This window comes from Pelodiscus sinensis, chromosome 13 (assembly GCF_052426305.1).
Source record: "Pelodiscus sinensis isolate ZL-2025 chromosome 13, ASM5242630v1, whole genome shotgun sequence".
NCBI classification, from domain to species: domain Eukaryota; kingdom Metazoa; phylum Chordata; order Testudines; family Trionychidae; genus Pelodiscus; species Pelodiscus sinensis.
In genome coordinates this window covers 24896201-24915622 of record NC_143064.1, presented here as the reverse complement: position 1 = coordinate 24915622, position 19422 = coordinate 24896201, and the positions used below count along the sequence as shown (strand labels likewise).

General features: G+C 41.8%; 1 protein-coding gene across 1 annotated transcript in view; it reads left to right on the top strand.

The window, feature by feature from the left end:
* The window catches only part of LOC102462394 (uncharacterized), a 37374-nt gene that overhangs the window by 10723 nt on the left and 7229 nt on the right, over positions 1–19422 (top strand). The window contains exons 5-13 of the mRNA XM_006136236.3: positions 1661–1719; positions 3231–3341; positions 6109–6239; positions 7144–7268; positions 10013–10118; positions 11750–11948; positions 15082–15108; positions 16829–16886; positions 17933–17988. Of these exons, the coding sequence (XP_006136298.2) occupies positions 1661–1719; positions 3231–3341; positions 6109–6239; positions 7144–7268; positions 10013–10118; positions 11750–11948; positions 15082–15108; positions 16829–16886; positions 17933–17988 (872 nt within the window). The remainder of the gene's footprint in view (positions 1–1660; positions 1720–3230; positions 3342–6108; positions 6240–7143; positions 7269–10012; positions 10119–11749; positions 11949–15081; positions 15109–16828; positions 16887–17932; positions 17989–19422) is intronic.

Genomic DNA, 19422 nt, shown 5'->3' with positions numbered 1-19422 from the left:
AAGGGTAATTTCGAAAGAAGGGTTTTTCTTTCAAAATAACTGCATCCAGACAGCGTTTCTTTGTTCAAAATAGGGCATTTCAAAATAGCGCCCGGTGCAATGATGCAAATGAAGTGCGGGAAATTCAAATCCACACTTCATTTGCAATTTCACTCAGCTGCATTTGCATCCCTCTCTTGAAAGAGGAATGCAGTGTAGACATACCCTGAGTCTCAATAATGCTTAGCTATGGAAATAAGGGAGCAGCACTTCTGGTTGCTGCTAACAGCCATAGTCTTAGGTAAACCTTTTACCTGTTCATTGTAGCATAGTGTAATCCTTTGTTGCCAGGATAACTCCCCTCTGCTTTTTGAGGAAGGATTTTGGATAGGGTTGTGAGTGAATAGTCAACTAACCAATAAACTTAAGCTTATCGGTTAGTCAAGTCAACTACGTGCATTTTTCCTCCCTCCCCCTTGCTGCCTCGGTATCAGAGGCAGCAAGGGGTGGGGAAGCTGGTGCTTGGTGGGGGAGAAAAAGCTTTTAAGCTGGTTTCCCCCGTCTTCATGGTGCTGCCTGGCTGAAGCAGCCTCTGCTGGCAGCAGGCCTAGGCTTGTTGCAGGCAGAGGCTACTCTGGCAGGAGCCCCTGTCTGCAGCAGCCCAAGCTGGCTGTGGGCAGAGACTGCCATCATGGACGGGGCTGCTCCAGTTGGGAAGGCGGTCTAGCTCACACTGGGTCCAAGACCTACCTCTGCTGCAGCTCTGCAGTTTAAATGTAGTAGGAGCGGAGCTGCCTGCACCCAGTTCCCACTACATTTTAACTACACAGCTGCAGCGGTGGTAACTCCTGGACCCAGCGTGAGGCGGGACTGAGCACTTTTTTTTCCCTTCTTGGTTAATTGTGTAGTCGATTAAAAATTCTATCAGCTACACAATTAGCAAATTACCACCTCTTAACATCCTTAGTTTTGGATGTAATTGATCATCCAAAAGAGCAGAGCCCCATTCATTCATTCAATGATTAGATTCATTCAATGATTAGATTTTTCAAAACATCCTTTTTTGGAGTCTGGCTTTTTCATTGTGAACCAGACTGCTCCTTTTCTTTTGGATATTCAGTGCAGACTTGCTGCTACAACTCTTTCCCCCTATTACCCAACTCTATCATAATTCATGGTCAGTCACATTCTCTGGTAGGGTGGTGCATATTGACATTGGGAAATCTTCAGGTTCTGCTTCTGAGTCCAGACAATCTTGTGTGCCTTAGGGATGTTAAAATGTGGTTATTTGTGTAAATGTATAACCAATGAATTTTTCAGCAGTTACATACTGGAAAGGGGGTGAAGGGAGGCTCATTGGTTGACTGTGTTCTCAGGTACACATTCACATCCCTAGTGTGCTGTTGCTTAACTGAATAACGCTGAATATTCATTTCCATATACCCTCTCTCCACCATCAGTAGCTTTACATGAATAGTGCAATCTAATTTTTAAAGTAAGGGAGTCTTTATAATGTAAATCACAAAGAAGCTTGAGATAAAGCAAAGGATGTTGTTGCTTGAAGCAGATCTTTATGTTGTTCCAGTCTGCTGGGGTATATTGAGGCTGGAATGTACAACCATGAATCCAACTTACATAATGAAATACTGATCTAAATCTACTTTCATTCTTTTCTATCTAGGGGGACCCCAATGAATCTAAACTTAAAAACAGGTAGAGGCTATGGAACATCCTCTTCAGGTATTATTTTACCATCTGTATTTTAGGTGGTTGTGGGTTTTTTTTTTTTTTTTAAAACACTTGTGCATGCTACTTGCTGAAGTTTCTGGCATGAATGGGCCAGCTGAAAATACTGCTTTCTCTCTTTTGAATGAGATTAGAGTATTAAATTAAAGCAAGAGTGAATGTTGTGCAGGGAGTTTCTTAAAAATGAGTGGCTGACTGGGGAGAATTGATGGCCCAACATGCGTTGAAGGGTCAACCAGCTCGTAATCACCTGGAAATGCCAAGCAATGAGGTTGTAATGGTCTGTTTTTTCATTTTCAGTTTAAAACATCAGTAACTTCTATGTAACACGGCATCTGTTCAGTATAGGGTGGTGGTGGAGAATTAATCGTTGGAGCTGGGTTTTACCACCTTGGGCCATGTCTGTGTTATGTGGAAGATTGACGCTGCCATGTTCGATCTTCTGGGGTTGGATATAAGTGGCCTAGTGAAGACCTGCTAAATCAAACTCAGAGGGCACCCCCGTCGGCACCAGTACTCCTGCTCCCGTGAGGAGTAAAGGAATCCAGTGGCATCATTTGCTCCATTGGCCTCCCTCTGTATGGATTGTGTAGAAACTCAGTTTAAGATATGCAACTCCAGCTGTGTTAATCGTGTAGCTGCAATTGACCTTCCCCTGTAGTGGCAGCCAGGTCCTTGGTTTTGCTGAGCATTGCCTCACTCTGAGTAGGCTTACTGAGATCATGGGGCTACTTGCAATGTAAAAGATTAATCACCAGGGGAAGGGCAGAAGAATCTGGCCCTTGACCATTTACTAATCAGTTGGCTGGAATCAGCCCTCAGTACTTCATTCTGTTTGTATTTTACAACATATGATGGGTTGAAATAATCTCTAGAATAGGTCCTCTCCCGTACAGAAAGGAAAAGAGGGATAGAAAGGGAAACTATCTTTATGCAATCCCTATTCCCTTTTCCAGTCCATTTTGGTGATTATCTTCCCTCTAGTTGAGGAGAACTGAGGAGATGTAGTTGCCTCTAAAGCCTTTTTCTTTTTTCAAGGTGCTGAGCACCAGGGACTCACGTTGGCTTCGGTGAATTGTTGACCTATTGTAAAAATGAAGCCCCAAAGCAACATTAAAATAGACCTACTGCTCTGTTGAGGAGAGCGGGACGGAGGGGAGGAATTGTACTGAATGATCTTGAAGTCAAGAATGCTGTGGGTTTTGTTTGTTTATAATCTGAGCTAAATTCTGTTAATCTATACTGCTGTTACTTTGGAGGTCTCTCTCTTATCCCCTCACCTTCTAGCTCTCCAGGTTTAGTAGCTGTAGTACCATGGCCACCTATTCTCAAGTCAATGAAAGTTGTGTTTTACTAAAAAGCTAGATCTGATTACATAAGTAGATGCAGAGTTGATGTTAAATTCATAGCAGATAATAGCAAATTATTCGGTTTAAAATAGCTCCTCAAATTGGTGGATTAGGAGCTTTGCATTAAAGGCCTTAACAGTTTCTCTCTCTTCACAGCCAAGTTGCAGCCCAAAGGTATTGATCTAGATGCCACAGGAAATATAAATGGATTACCTGTAATAGAAGTGGATTTAGATTCATTTGAAGACAAACCGTGGAGGAAACCAGGTGGGGCCTCAAAGTTTCTTGTGGTAAATATTTTCTGCAGTTCTGTTTCATTTTGCTTTTGATACATAGTTTGTCAAAGTGTTGCTGTCAAGGGAGATGGAGTGGGAAATCTGAACAACTCTTAATGCTTAGCCTCTGACTCCTGTTCTGAGCAGTTAGTGATGCTAGCTGGAGTTATTGAGCCATCTGTCAATTTCCGTAGTGATTAGAAGAAATTAGGTTAGACTTGTTTTTTATTTAACTTATTTTCCAAAATAAAAGTAGCTGGTCTTTATAGTCACATCTGTTTCCTTGAACAGATACTGCTATCGGAGTGATAATAGCATTTGGCAAAATCCTGAAGTCAGATGACTTCTTGTCATTGACTTCAGTGGGATCAGGATTTGGCTGCAAGTAAGAGGTGGTGTCCTATTGATGCATAGCAGTCGGCATGCTTTAGCACATGACAGCTGAATTCAAAAATGCTCCCTGTGCAGCTTTGTCATTGGCACTACTTAAGCATATCAGGACCTCAGTTGGAAAATCCCAGGTACATGAAGGAGCATGGGGATAAATAGTTAGTTAATTCCTAGCAAGTTAGCACTCAACTACATAATTTCTGTTGTCAGTAGGAGTTGGGGGCAAAATCCTTATATATCATGAAGGAAAGCAATCACACTCAGGTTTTGAGAAGAGCATCTCTGATGTGAGATTATGTATCAAAAAAGCCATCAAACCAACCCAGTAAGGAAAATAATCTGATGTATGCATTAGCGGGGAAACATTGATTGTTTCCTGCCTCTGTGTAACAAGGCAAAAGTCTTCAGAAGGTGGGTTCTGCTCCGGAGTCTGCCACTAGATGAGACACCCCGAGTGACTTACTTTCTATGCCTCAGTTTTGTTCTGTCTCGTGAGGATAATGATACTTGCCTTTTGTAGACAGTTGAGACTTTTTAGATAAAAATTATGTAACATGCTAAATTACAATATAGGAAGCTTCTTTTATCTTCCCTGTTTCTATTGGGTTTTATATTGGGGAGTTTTCTACATGAAAGTGGCTCTTATGTACAAATTATAAAATGCTTGAAGTGAAGTCTTTCTATTTTTCAGGTGTTTCATACAAAAATAACTAAAAGCTAAAGAGATCCAAACACTTATTACAGCAGCTGTGCAAAATTGGCATGAAAATCTACTAAGTCTAGGCATAAAATCCACTCAGTTGCTCCTTCATATAATAGGGTGAGCTAATATTTTACTTTTCCTTCAAAAACAGGATTCTGCTGTTTTGTTAGTGTATTTGGAAGACTGTGTATGAGACATGTTTGATATGTCTCACCCACCTGAAATGAAAGGCTCTAGGGGACATAATAGAAAATTCAAATCACTGTTTTACTTTTTCAAGGTATTGAGTACTTGGATGAATGGGTGTTGGTGTAGATGTAAATAGAAAACCTATCCTTTTCTCCTGCAGGGTATTTGACTACGAATTGAAAGAGAAACTAGGAAGAGAAGAAGTTAGGAAAGAACAAAATTAGAGCAGTGATACCAGTAAAGTTCAGAGATACGAGCATGGGGATCATTACTGTCCTGCTGAATCATCTCTGGACCAGGAATGATCCGTGTAGTCATAATAAAATATTATTTGAAGTATGAATTAAGGTAAAATTAAAGCAGAAGCTCAGCCCATATTCTGTTATTCACAGTAGGTAATTCTTTGTGATACTTCAGTAGCATCTCCTCAGGCAGCCTTTTGGACTATCGTAGACAATAAGACCAGTCAGCAAGATGGTCTCTCCTTACACTGTGGAGGGGAGGGGAAGTTTCACACCATCAGAGTATGAATGAAGGAGCAAAATCTCAGCCAATGAAGCTGATGTGTAAATTTCATGTTGCTAAGCCTAAATTGGTGGACTTCATATGCCAAGGCAGTACAGCAGGAAAAGTGACTTCCAAGAGGGTATAAGAAAGTCAGTCTTGACATTATGGCTAGATAGTGTTAGCTGAAACTTGGGGTTTTAAAGTAGGTTTCGTTGTCTTACAATTAGTCAAGCTAGAAATACCTTTTTAATGGTAATGTTGAGGGACTTTTAACAATGCTAAAGGGTGCTTATGTATTGCACTGCTGCGGAGTTATGCCTTGGTATAATTTCATAAAATTGACCAGTCATGTGGACAGAATCCTTAAATTATCACAAATGTCATAGCACGTTAATGCACTTTGAGAGACTGCAGTTTAAATGCTTGCTGGGATCACAACCAAACAAATAGTGTCTATGGTTTTAGCTCTATTATAAAGGTCACTTGCAGTTTAGCACAACTTGATGCATTGAGCAGCGTGTAGAGAATCTCTAATTGGAATAGCAAAGGGTCAGAATAGAAAAGCATTGGCAGAGCTAAAAGTGAAAAAATTCTCTGCCACAGATACAGTTAGTTTTCATTAGCACTAAACTCCTCCTCCATAGAATTACAGGAGAAACTTGTAAAATTGAATCATTGAAGAACAGTCTATGAATTCACAGCAGTTATTTCTCTTACAATTTCCTGCATTTGGGTTGAACCTTGTATCCAAATAGTCCCAGAACATTTCATATTTTGTCCCCTACCACCTCTGAGGCAAAACACGATGACTTTGGAACCCTCGCACCAATACTACACAAAATTCAGAATGGAAAGTGAAGAACATCTGCATGTCTAATTCTCTGTAGGAAATGCCAGGTACTTAAGGAGCAATTTGAGAGTGCAAATGTGTTCTCCCAGAGTTTCTCTTGATTTGTGGCCTCATTTGCAGGTGCTGATCTTTCAGATTACTTTAATTATGGGTTCAATGAAGAAACATGGAAAGCTTATTGTGAAAAGCAGCGACGACTTCAGCTTGGACTGGACCCCTCTCCACCTATCAGCAGCGAGAATAAGATCACAGTAAGTAACCTGTTACCCGGTGTGTGTGCCACACAGGCCTGCTCCTTTTGTGGATTCATAAGTGCAAGTTTAAAAATGGAAGCTGATTTTAAAATGTGATCCTGAAATATTAACTGAGAGGCAAGATGTCAAGAATAATGGACATAAAGGTTTTTTTAGTGGAGATTTCATTTTTAACTTCCTCCTGCTAATAAATTGTTCCCTTGTATGATTGAATGAAACACTATAGCAAGCATGGAGATTGCAAAAAGAAAAATCCCCTAGTATAGGGAGACTTGGGTGTATTCCCAAAAGACAGTGCCTTCAAGGTTGACCAGCACTGCCAAAGCCCTCAGCTGAGAGGATCATGTGTGAATTTAGTGTTGATGAGAAGTGGACTCTGACCTGAGGAAGTAACTATGGTATGAGGAGCGTTGTTTCCTTGGCATATCTGTCAACATTTCCCCAGCTGTGTAGCCACTTCTTGTGGTGTGGGCTCCTGTCAACCATAGCCACCATGTATTTCACTTTGACCACCAAATGGTCCTTAGATGGTATTAGCTTTTGGTCATTTTGGAAGGATTTACATGGGTGAGGTAAAGGCAAAAGCCTCCATATCCAATTTCCTGAATTAAGGACCGGAAAAACAGGAACAGAGTCAGGTGAGGTGTATCTTAGGGCTTCTTTTAGGAATTAAAAATGAGGGACCATAGGCCAAGAATGCAAGCTGAATGGTTTTTCCAGACACATGAGATTGGCTGAAGATTGGAGCTTTATTTTGCGTGAACCTTATCCACTTGATCATTACAGATGTATGTTCTGCTCTGTTCCTCACTCGAACCTCATTCTCCTACCATGAGCAGACCATCATGACACATGTCAGCTGGTAACCAATGACAGAGATGTCTTTCTTTGTATTCCTTAGGTTCAGCAAGGAAGGACAGGAAATGCAGAGAAAGAACCAGAGAACAATATTATCAAAACAGAATTCAAAACTGATTTTGTGACTCTGGTGGGAGGGCGCATGAAGGCAGGGCCTCCACCTAATAGGTAAGGGAGTATATGAAAACTATAATGGAGGTTCTCTGTTGTAATGTGCAATTTTTTTTTGTTAAATAATGGGGCAAGTGGGATCCTACTATTTCTTTTGTGTGAGTCTCTTACAAACCCCAAACAAGACATTGACTTTTTAAACTATATTGGGTGCTGCTCTGTAATTGAATAGCTATCACGCCCCATCAACGACAGTTATCTAGTTTTGGAATTCCCCCTGCCATCTCCATTTCCCTATACTGTTAGTATCCCCACTGTTACACCGTGTGGATGGTTAGGCCTGGTGGTCACCCTTGCAAAGGGAAGCTTTGCAGAGAATGGGCCTAAGACAAGAAGGTCTTCCTGCTATGGACCTTCAGCTTGTTGGATTGCTGGTTCTTCCAGAGCCTGGTCCATCTGCTGTTGAAGTCAATGAGTCATTCCATTATCTTTATCCAGGGCTGGCTCAGGCCTAGGTAACTGTCAAGAAGCCACTTGGTTGCTGAACTGCCTACTCTGCAGCTAGTATGATTTACATATACTGGCAGTTGGATGTTGGTATGTTATGTTTTCTCTTGAGTGTCGATGGTTCAAAGCCTACTCAAAGTAAAATGGCTTTTAGTAATTTTAATAGGAAACATGTACTGGACATGTCATCTTCCTGACAGTATGGATATGATTTTTTTTTTATAAGGACCTTTGGGGAAACTTTTGGTTACATGAAAACAAAGCAGATTTTTTTCTTATTTTAAAAATCCATGTTTTGCATACTCAGCTGATCATACCTAGAAACTAGTCCTGTATCTGTCTCTTTTCAGTGGAGGCTTTGAGTAGAATGAGAAGAGAGGATCTCAGAAGTTAGCACTGAATTATTCATACTAAAAGAACTTTAAAGTTACAGCATACTTCTTTCTGCCTAAACAGTTAATTTACTTTTTTTTGCATTTCATGCATTCCCAAGAGAAATCAGATTGATCAGTTTTACTTTCGGCTCTTGCATGTGATGCTATTCTTTCCCAAAGTGAGTGCCAACCCAATCTGCTCCTACTCTAATGAAAACTTTTCTTTCCTTAGTGGGCTTTGTAAAGTTCCCTTTTTCTTTAATAATAATAATTATTATTATTAATAAAACACACACCACATGCTAGCCCTGACACATTTAGCATGGAATCAATATTGGCTTTAGCTAGAGATTTACCTAGAGTGCTTAAGTACCTGTGGTTTTATGGCCACAGCACATCTCTTTGTTGGCACTAGGATACATGTCATTAAATTGGCTGTGTTGTGCTACTGTACCTCAACAGTCAGTTTGTGTTTAGTCTTGTTTTCAACAAAAGCAGAAATAGTAAGGGCAGTAAATCTCACTAGCTTTCTGTTCAGCTCTGGCCCTTCTGTCACTCATTTGTGCCAGCATTATTTGGTGGTGTGTCCTTTATTGTTGATTTAAAATGCTATAAACTCTTTTTAATAACTTCAGCAGTTAGTTAAAAGCTCACGTGGCTTTCCAGTAGAAGCAGACTGAGATTTCCTGGTGGAGTTCCACTCAATAAGGGGCTGAAACAAAAAACAGGACTATGCAGCACTTTAAAGCACTTTAAAGACTAACAAGATGGTTTATCAGTAAGGGGCTAGCCAGGATGACACGGACCCAGGTTTATGTCCTAACATCAGGTACTGTCACAAGTCATGGCAAATTCACAGCCTTTGGGAGGAGGGAGACTCTGCATCTTAAAGGATCAGGCCCTTCATGAGCTGCCATCTCTGCGCAGAGAACTATTCTCTCTCTCCAGTCCCAACTGCCTTGTCCCTGGATCTTTATTATTGAGAATATTTACATACACCTAGGATCTTTGATTCCTAAAAATCCCTTCAGCTCCTCTTGCTTCTTCTGCATCCCCCAAATCCTCTACTTGTGACATCACAGCTGTGGAAATAGCTGTCCCCTCTATACGATACTGAATAAACCACAGGAAGATCCAAATCCTTGAGAAACAAAGATCCTGGACTGATTCTGATCTAATTAGAGTAACCAACAGCAGAATCTGATCCCCTGTTTATATGCAAATACCCTATGTTAATAGAGTTCCCAGTCTTGCTCCCATTGAAGACAATGGTAAAACTCACTGACTTCTTTGGGAGGAGAACTAGGCCCCACAGATAGACAGTCAATGTGTCCAACAGTCAGAATTGTAATGAAAGTATCTATTTTAAATTCATGGTCCATGATGTTAGCCTGAATCCAGCATAAAATAGTGCAAATTTTGGGCAGTTTCTGGTCTGACAGCCTCAAACACCGAGCAAACTACATCCCTACTAGATCTGGCCACAAGTGCATTGGACCTGATCCTGCAACCTGTACTTACCTGAGCAGTCTGTTTGAAGTGCAGGGGAGTGACTGCTTTCAGAGTCTGAACCTAAGAGATGCTCAACATCTCCCTCCTCCTTCAGAGCTGGTAGAATATTCTTCATGTCTCAGGATCAGGCAATAAGTGGTGTCTAAGTAGACTTAATATACTTCCTGCAGCCAGAATTCAAGTTCTGCACATACAGTAAAGGATTCCCAACCCTTGTTCTGTGTTTCTCTGTCAGTTTGAGCTCTGCCTGGAGTGATTTTCCCTGAATGGAAAAGATGTACTTGGCCTTTTTGTTTTCAGTCTCCCAGCATGAGAGCGTGCTCTCTGTTGGTGGGGGAGGGGAGAAAGAAAAACTGTTACTTCTAATTTCTGTGCTGAACCTGAGAAGATATATCTACTTTGTACCAGGAAGCTGGGTGGGACAATTGATGTGATTGGTGGACAGGCAGGCACTATTAGGCGGGTAGAAGGAAGACGCCGCGATAAACACGCCTCTGAGGAAAATCCCATTCAGGTAAACAGCTTCAAGCTGTCTTCAAACATTTGATATCCCATGCACTTTGAGCAATTGTCTGCACTTTCCTGACTGTCTCTTTCTACAAAACATGGGGTTTTGATTTAAAGGAACACTATCAAAATTGCTAAGTAAAGCACCAGTTGTAACGTGCACATGCTGTTGTCCATCCCCCTCGGCCCCATTGTGGGTGGAATCAGAACTCAATGGTATCATCAGCCCTACACTGCTAATATTTTCCTTATTCCTCCCCTATATCCTCCCCACTTCAGTGGACCTTCAGTTTCTTGAGCAGGAAGTGGACAGCAAGCTCCTCACTCTCATGGTATTCACCAAAGTATTAACTGAAGTTCATAGATTTTTTTTTTTTTTTGTAAAGCCTTACCGTTATTACTAGTGAGCTGCCATCTCTGCACAGAGAACTATTAAACCTGAAAGATTTGTTACAGTTCAGTTTACTTTTGCTGTCAATTGCTGTCATTTTACTTTTTTCTCATGTTGGACAGTAAAACTAGTCGGGTTATTTCCCCTTTCCATTCCCATACATTACCCTGCTATTGTTGTATGGGGGCCACACACAAAAAAAAAATCAGGTTAAAAACTGTGGACCTGTTCTGATATCACTTCAGTGAAACTACAGTGACTTTAGTGGTGTCCTCCCCAGTATAAAACCTGATGCCCATAATCTGCTTGGATGCTCAGCCTGCAGAAGCTAGGGGTTTTTAGAGAGAACCTTCTGACCAGAATAATTATTTTTTAACTGTTCCCTCCAACCCCCAAAAAATTAGTGTGTATGGCTTCCCCCAAATCCTTTTATAAAGTAACAATGTTGGTAAAGTGCAAACAAACCTTTTACTAAGGGTAGGCCCCAGTGGTGTATCAAGGCTAAATCTGCTTAGTAAATTATGTATTCTTCTCCTTAATGAGCGCTGGTATATGCATATCGTAATCATTTTGAGCTATGCTGTATACTGAGACTTAAAATAGTGGCAAGGTGAACGTAAAATGCCGAATTCTCTTGCCAGTTAGACTGGTGTGACTCCAGCTGTGCTCTGTTAATTTTGATGGTAGATTTATACTGATGTAACTAGGCGCAGAATCTGACCCCTTTCTGAATTTATGAAGAAAGGAAATTGGATGTACTTCAAAAACAACTTTTGGAATAAAAATATATGTTTTGAGAGTTAGCATATCACCACTTGAATGGGGCTGCTCTTATTTTGAGGGCTGCAATGTGTGGGGCCTGATCTCAAGAGTGGCTGAGCCCAGCCCCTCTCTGGATCTGGTTTTTGGTTAGTCCTAAGGCTATTATTAGAGGCATGCAAGTGACCCATTCTGTCATAATGCTGCGCATCCCTTGGGGAAGGGTATCTTTCGTAGAAGTAGATTTGTATCTAGCTTGGATTTTACTACTTGCCGATGTTCATGCTAGAGTAGATGTGTGTTGCCAGAGCATTTTCTTGCATGCTGAGCTTGTGACCTTTCCCCAGTAGTGTGTCTGAAAGGCTGAGATTGTCCTTGACTTCCCCCTCCCTGCGATGCTGGCTGGAATGCACTGACTAAGGTGCCATCGGGTAAAATACTGTCTTTTTTTTTTCTGTTTGTTTTTTTTTTGTTTGTTTTTTTTTAAGGTTCTTGGAGATCATGGAAATAAGCCACAACCCCCACAGCAGCCCCAACAACCATCACAGCCCCAGCAACCACCTCAGCAACAGCCGTTTGCTCCACCAGCAGGTCCTCCACCTCCCCCAATTGCTGGGCCACCTCCACCACACTTCCTCCACCCTCCCCCTCCAGTTACTTCTGTCCCACCTCCCCTGCATCCTCCAGGTAGGTATTTGAATACAGAGCAATCTTGATTGCCCAGCTTTCTCTGGGTGTGCTAAGTTTAGATACCTGAGGCTTGGGGAAAGCAAAAAGGAATCTTTAGAATAATTGAGAAACATTAAGGGATATTTGAGCAGCTATGTATCAGATCACTGAGATTCAGCTAGCTCGAACTGTAACTCAGACAGTTGGGAACATGGGGAAGCTCTCTAATTCTCTCCTCCTCTCACATGTGTACTTCTCCAGCCTTTTGCATACATATTCCCTCATTCCTCTTGAATGGCTCTAAGTGCTACTTTGAGACACCACCGACTTACTGAGGAAACTACGTAACATCAGTAATCTGCCTGAAAATACCCTCCTGGCCACCATGGATGTAGAAGCTCTTTACACAAATATTACACATGAAGACGGATTACAGGCCATCAGGAACACCATCCCCAATGACAGCACTGCACACCTGGTTACAGAGCTCTGCGACTTGCCCTCACCCACAGCTACTTCCAATTTGGAGACAATTTATATCTTCCAAGTCAGCAGCACGGCCATGGGCACCCACATGACACCACAATATGCCAACATCTTTATGGCTGACCTTGAACAACATTTTCTCAGCTCTTGTCCCCTAATTCCCTTAGTCTGCTTATATTACATTGATGACTTCATCATCTGGACTCACAAGAAAGAAACCCTTGAAGAATTTCACGGGGATTTCAACAACTTCCCCACCAATAACCTGAGCCTGCATCAGTCCACACAAGAAAACCACTTCCTTGACACTACAGTATTATTAAATGATGGACAAATTTCCACCACCCTATATGGGAAACCTACTGACCGCTACGCTTACCTTCATGCCTCTAGCTTCCATCTCAGACACATTTCTCAATCTATTGTATATAGCCAAGCCCTAAAATACAACCAGATTTGCTCCAATCCCCCAGATAGAGACTAACACCTACGGGATCTATATATAGTGTTCTTAAAACTGAAATACCCACCCGGTGAAGTGAAAAAATAGATCAACAGAGCCAAAAAAAGTACCCAGATATGAACTACTTCAAGACAGGTCCAGAAGAGAAAACAACAGAATTCCACTTATCACCTACAGTCCACAACATAAACCCCTCCAATGCATTAACAACAATCTACAGCCTATCCTAGAAAATGACCTCTTACTGTCACAGGCCTTGGGGAAAAGGCCAATTCTCGCTTACAGACAACCCCCTAGCCTCAAACTAATTCTTTCCAGTAAACATTCAATACACCTGATAATCATCCAGCAACCCACCCCTGAAATCAGCTTCCGTGCCAACTCTGCGCACACATCTATACTAGCGATTTCATCACTGGACCCAATGACATCAGCCACCAAATCAAAGGCTCATTGAACTGCACATCCACTAATGTGATCTGTGCTGTCAAATGCCAGCAATGCCCCACTGCAATGTATATTCCCAATCTCTATGGGAATGAATTAATAGACATAACAGATATCCGAAAAGGCAACACACAGGAACCTGTTGGAAAACACTTTAATCTTCCTGGACACTCATTAATGGATCTCCCAAATCGCTGTTTTGTTTCAGACAAATTCTACAAGTTAAATACGCTGAGAAGGATTGGAACTTAACTTCATTCACAAGTTTAATTCTTATGCTAATTTTCTGAACTGGGATATAGTATGGCTCACACACTTTCACCTTTTAATGACTTAAACAACCAAACAATGTAGGTGCTAATGGTTCTTAACAGTGCAAATAGTTACAAGAGGCTATCTACTCACTGTCTTTTTCTTCCTCCATTACCCTTTTTCCTGCCCTCCCCCTCCCCCATTTATTCTTGGATCTGGACAACTTATACTACAATCATCTGAAGAAGTGGGTTTTGCCCACGAAAGCTCATGATATCTACTTCTTTTGTTCGTCTTTAAGGTGCTACTAGACTATTTGTTGTGTTTCTTGTTTTGTTTGTCACTGATATCACTTAAATGCCATGGTGCTTGGCATTTTACATGGACAAATAGAGTAGCAATTTCTATTAATATTTGAAGGAAGGTAGGAACATAAGATTGCCCTATTGAATCTGACCTGTGGGTTACCTAGTCCAAGATCCTGCCTGACAAATACTTCAGAGGAAGGTTAGATTATTCCAGAATTATCCATTATGGGATATCCTCAGAGGAAGTTGCTTTGTTTTTCTTTCTAAAGTTGGGTGGTGGTTAACTTGTGCCTTGAAGTCTGAGGGTTCATATCCCTTCTACATGTGTATTATACCTCATGTTACTGTGGGATATTACTTGCATAAATTTCTGAGCGAGCATATATTAGCATTCTGCCCGTATTATTTTTCACTTTCAATACAATCATGTAAATGTACGTGCAGATAAGGAGCCTCCCATGGGCTTCTGACAAGCAGTCAATATCCCTCAGTGTACCAAGCTTGTGCTTCCTTACAGAAATTGAATAGACTCTGGAGATTTCACATATTTATCTGTCATTGATACCAAGGGGAGTTTTGGATCAGCCTGGTAGAAAAACGTGGAGGCAAAACCAAGGTGGTTTGATCATTCATGGGCGGTTTGCCTGCTGACTGTCTAGGTTGTGGACAATGTCCTATTGTTTCTTTTCTCTACCTAAATACTTGGAATATCAGCAGAAATCCGAAAAACCCTTTTCCATTTACTACAAAGAAGGCTATGCCTCTTCCACTGAAGCCTAGACCTTGCATAGTAATCAATGCCTTGACCATTGGTGGGCTGGAATGCTGAAATGAAAGTCATGCTTTGGACTTTACCTCATCCTTTGTGCAGCAGCTAGTCTCCTGATTGGAAGAGGTCAACAAGAGCATTTCACATTAGTGCTGCTTTCTCTTTGCTGGCTCCCCTTTTTGAAGATCCAGAATAAATATTACTGCATTAGCTGAGTGGTGGATGAAATAATGGCCTCCCTGGTCTTTTCTGCCTTATTTCTGTGATAGCTAAAGGGGGCAGAGGTGAATAATTTTTTACTATTTATTCTGTTTGCTGAAATATACCTGGCCTCACACAAACTTCTTGAAGAGGATACTACTAAACCAGGTTAATTAGCCTGCAGTAACCAAAGGATGTTGATTTCTTTTTTGTTTATTTCCATAGGCTTGCCGCCACCAGGTCCCATTCCAGGTAAACTATTAATTTGTTTTAACAGTGGTAGTGAGTCTGAATAGTATATATAAACAGTCCTATCTGAGTGTTTAAAGTATAGTATGAATTGACTATGTGTCTTAACTTGAGGTCAGTCAGATTTAGGCTAACATAAGCAGTGCAATCTGACACCTTCAGCTGTTCAGCTCTTTAAGCTTATTTAGCTCTTTAAAAAGTGATCCAACAGTCATTTTATTTTGGAACAGTCCTGAAAGTGAGAGCTTAGTTGGCAGGGGGCATCATGAAAGCTGCCTAGGGTTTCCAAAATTTTACTACCTTGTGCTTTCATGGGATCTCACATAATGAGTCCTCTACCAAATGGAAGTGCTTTATGAAAGATTTCAGAGATTGTGAGAACAAGGGGGTAAGAATGGCCATTTTCAGAAGAAGTCATCTTTTCCTTGATGTACGGTAGAGTAGAACAATCCCCAAACTTTGAGGAGCTTCAAAATCTGATGGGAGTTTCTCGTCTTATGCTCATCTCAGTGTAAACAGTATTGCCAAATGGGTGGTTCTTGCTATCGAATATACCCTACTTTTAATAAACTTGGATCTAGGGAAATTACCTCTAGTAAAGCAGAGTACAAATTCCAACCTCCTGCATATTGCAGTTGTCAATTGCAATTCTGGTTCCATCTAGATTGAAGTTGTGAGGGGGGGAAGGAGTGACTTTAGTTATAGTAGAAGCTTCCAGTAATGTAATTGGACTGAAAAGTGTAATGTATAAATACCCTTAATTTTTTGGTTCTACAGTAATTATTAGTGTGTCATGCACCCTCCTTTAATTATCAATACTTTCAACAATAGCAACTGTTCTAGAGGGATGAATTTTGCAAGTGTTATATTTTACTCTAGTCACTATCCACAGATAAAAATCTTTCAAAAATAAGTGGGAATGTTGATGACGGATTGTCCAAATAACTTAAAACCCATTATTTTAAAACAGACATTTACAATGGAACAAATGAATGGTTCACATACTGTGATGCACCTTCCACGATAGCGGCTTATGCAAGCATTTCTTATGTTTCAAACTGGTAAAATTTTCAAAATCACCTAAGTCTCTCATTTTTTCAAAAGTGACTTAGCCACTTTAAAAGTCAACGGGAATTAGAAGTCTAGGTACACAACTCACTTTTAAAAAGTGGAAAGAGATCACATAGGCCCTTCCAACAGCCATCTAACTATCTAGTTTGTGCTCCGCCCTAACGTAGATTCTGCCTTCTACAGTGTAGTTATGGTCAGAAAAGTGACTTCCTCCCCCCCAAGAGTATAATAAACTTCCATTTTTCATATTGCATTCAGTCAATGTACAAATAAAATGGTCACTCTATTTACAGTCAGCCCTAGGGAATTTATCCTAGTCTTCAGTACTCCAGGGGACTGCACAGGGTTAATGTTTCACCGTGTACTTGGGTTGATATTTTGTTGATGATGCACAAGCCAGAGTAGAGTCTGGCTCCTTATCCTTTAGTTGTGCTCTCTCTCTAGGGAAAATAAGAGAGAAAAGCAGTAGAGTTTCAGAGCTGTATGCCCATAATTGAATACACTCCCAGGTGTGAGATGGCGGCGTAAGAAGATGCTATTTCCACATACTGTTTAATGCAGATTTGCTCTTATCACCAGAAATTAGGCAGAGTGTAGCCCCATGCTGTAAGCTTGCTGCAGCCTCATCTTCACACGGTGCTTTTATTTATAGGGCTGTTCCCTCCACCTCTGGCTCCTCCACCAGCTCTCCTCATTCCAACACTCGATGGGTAAGACAGAAGCTTCTTTTGGGTAGATAACTTTCCATCCTGGTTTTGTGCAGCCAGCTGCAGCTAAACAGTAGAATGGATTTCCACTGAGTGGGAGGCATAGTAGGGAAGCAGGAGTTATGTTTCTTTCACTGTATTAAGAGTTGCTAAGGAACAGGGTGTGAGAATATTGTACCTAGGTGTGCTGTATGATGGGGTGCCAACAGCATGGCCGCATGGTATCCGGGAATGCTAGGTTTATGTTTAGAGTATTCATAGAGTAACTTACCATCTGCACCTGATTTAGAAGGGGAGCCTGACCAGCCAGATTAGTAGTGAACTCTTGTTCCAAGGCTTTAAAGCTGTTGCAGCAGACTGCACCCTTGGTCTGTCAGTTTACTGGTATCTAGCTATATCACGTGTGCTAGGATTATGTTCACCACCAGTACTAGAATTGTACTGTCACTTTCATGGTGCTATTAATACCATTTTGCATTTCTCTGGCAGTTTCCATCTAAGAATCTTAGAGCATTTTGCTTCCATTAATTATTTTTCATGAAGCATTTAGTTGCATTGTGCATGTTGGGGAGGGTGATGGGGCACTAGTGCTCATGGAGATAAAGGGCCTGGCTCAAGGAAGTAGAACAGGCAGAGCCAGGACTATACCTTGAATTGCCAGACTCCCAGTCCACCACACTGCATCTTGCCTTAAGTCATTTATGAGGTGAAAGGATGTGACTTCTGGTCGTTTTGCATGATGAAAGTCCTGTCTCTCCCTGCTGCCAGAGCTCTCCTCCAGCCTCAGCCCAGGGCAAGGGAGCAAAATAGGCAACAGCAGTTAGGAGTGGAGACTTCTTGACTTGGAGACCATGAATATTGGATTTCAGAGGATAAACAAAAGGAATGAGGTTGGGAGGAGACTCATGGCAACTAGGGTGAGGGATCCTTAACTCACAGGGCCCAATGGAAAGATTAACAATAAATGTATTGCAGATTCCTGCTTTGTATGCTAAGCTGGTGGCAGGTAACTGATACTAGTAATTGGTATCCTTGTGTTCTCTCCAAAGCCAGCCTGCTGGCTACAGTAACAGGCAGCCACCACCATTTGGATACAGCTCAGCAGGTAAGCACAGAAGACACAAGACAGTGGAATTAACTGGACATGGGGCTGGCCAGAGGGTTGTTGGTAACTTATCCTTGTGCTAGGCTGACCTGTGCCTCTGTCACCATGACCTCTGGAGCCCTAACTGTACTCCAGACAGCCCAGTTGCTGACAGTAGGTATTAGTAATGGACCCAGCAGTAAACTTTCTACAGTCTTAGATCAGCTGCACTCTCTGAAGTGACTCTGATGCAATTGATGGTTGTAATTTAAATAGCTCTCAGTCCTGGTTTGGCTGCCCTCAGCACCCAACTCTGATGTCAGCAATAAAGAAGCTTCCCAGTACAGCTGTGGTTCCCTGTGTCCCTAGTCCTGGTTTCTTCTAGAGAAGAACATCTTCCCAGTCAAATTTCAGTCTTCTCTAGGAGTCTTTGTCCCCATCCCAATTTAGCTGTATCTTTCCTCCTTGCTTGCGTCACACATACACACACACACACACACACACACACACACGCTGCCTAAGCACACTTGCAAGTATTGGTCTTCTTTAATCTCTTGATGAAAGAGGCAGTGATCGTGTTCCAGTAGACCACCTTTTCCGCTGAAATCCTGCCTGAGTTGCCCATGTCCTTTTCTGTCTCTTTAGTATTCAGCTGGCTTCTGTCCTGGATCAGCGGCACTCATAAACAGTGTCTATTCCTATCTAGCAGGCAGTACTGTAGACTCTCCTGCCCTTCTGGATGTAGGGACAGGAGAGCATGGCCATGAGCCATCCAAGAAACCGCAGCCTTCTAATAAACTAGTATTTCCTCAAATAAACATCCCACCAGCAGCCTGTACCATGTCAGGCTGTGTCCTTGATGACCCTTTCCAATGGAGCAGTGTCATTAGCAGCTGAATGCTTGAATAGGACACCTCCAGGGAGCTTGGTGGTGCTCTGGGATTTCATTGGCACTCTTCCCTTAGCCAGCCCTAAGATCTCTGCATGATATTTGAAAGCACTTCTTAATTCAGCATGTAATAGAGAGAGAATCTTGGATTTCTCTCCTGCAGGTACCAGCCCTGACTCTGCAAGGGGTCAGAGGCCAGGCCTCTTGTTCTCTGAGCTGACTGGGAATCTAGAAGATCAAACCATAGACTGCAGGATGATCAAAAAGAGAACCTGCCAGGGCTTCTCAGGATCCTCTGTATTCTCCTCCCTCACAGAGAATGTTGGCTGGGGAAGAAAGAAATTATGGGGCTTCTTAGGAGAGAACCAGTAACATGGCAGAGTGAGCTGCTGTGACCCACAAAGGGCAGGTGTCAGCTCCTAATTTAATATCCTTCATTCCTGGGAGAGATTGCAGCAGCATCTGCCAGTTTCTGGCCTTGGGAAATGATGCTTAAAACTTGTTAGAATATCATGCATGATATAGAAGGGGGAAATCAGGGTCTCATAGGTAAAGAGGTAGGGGTT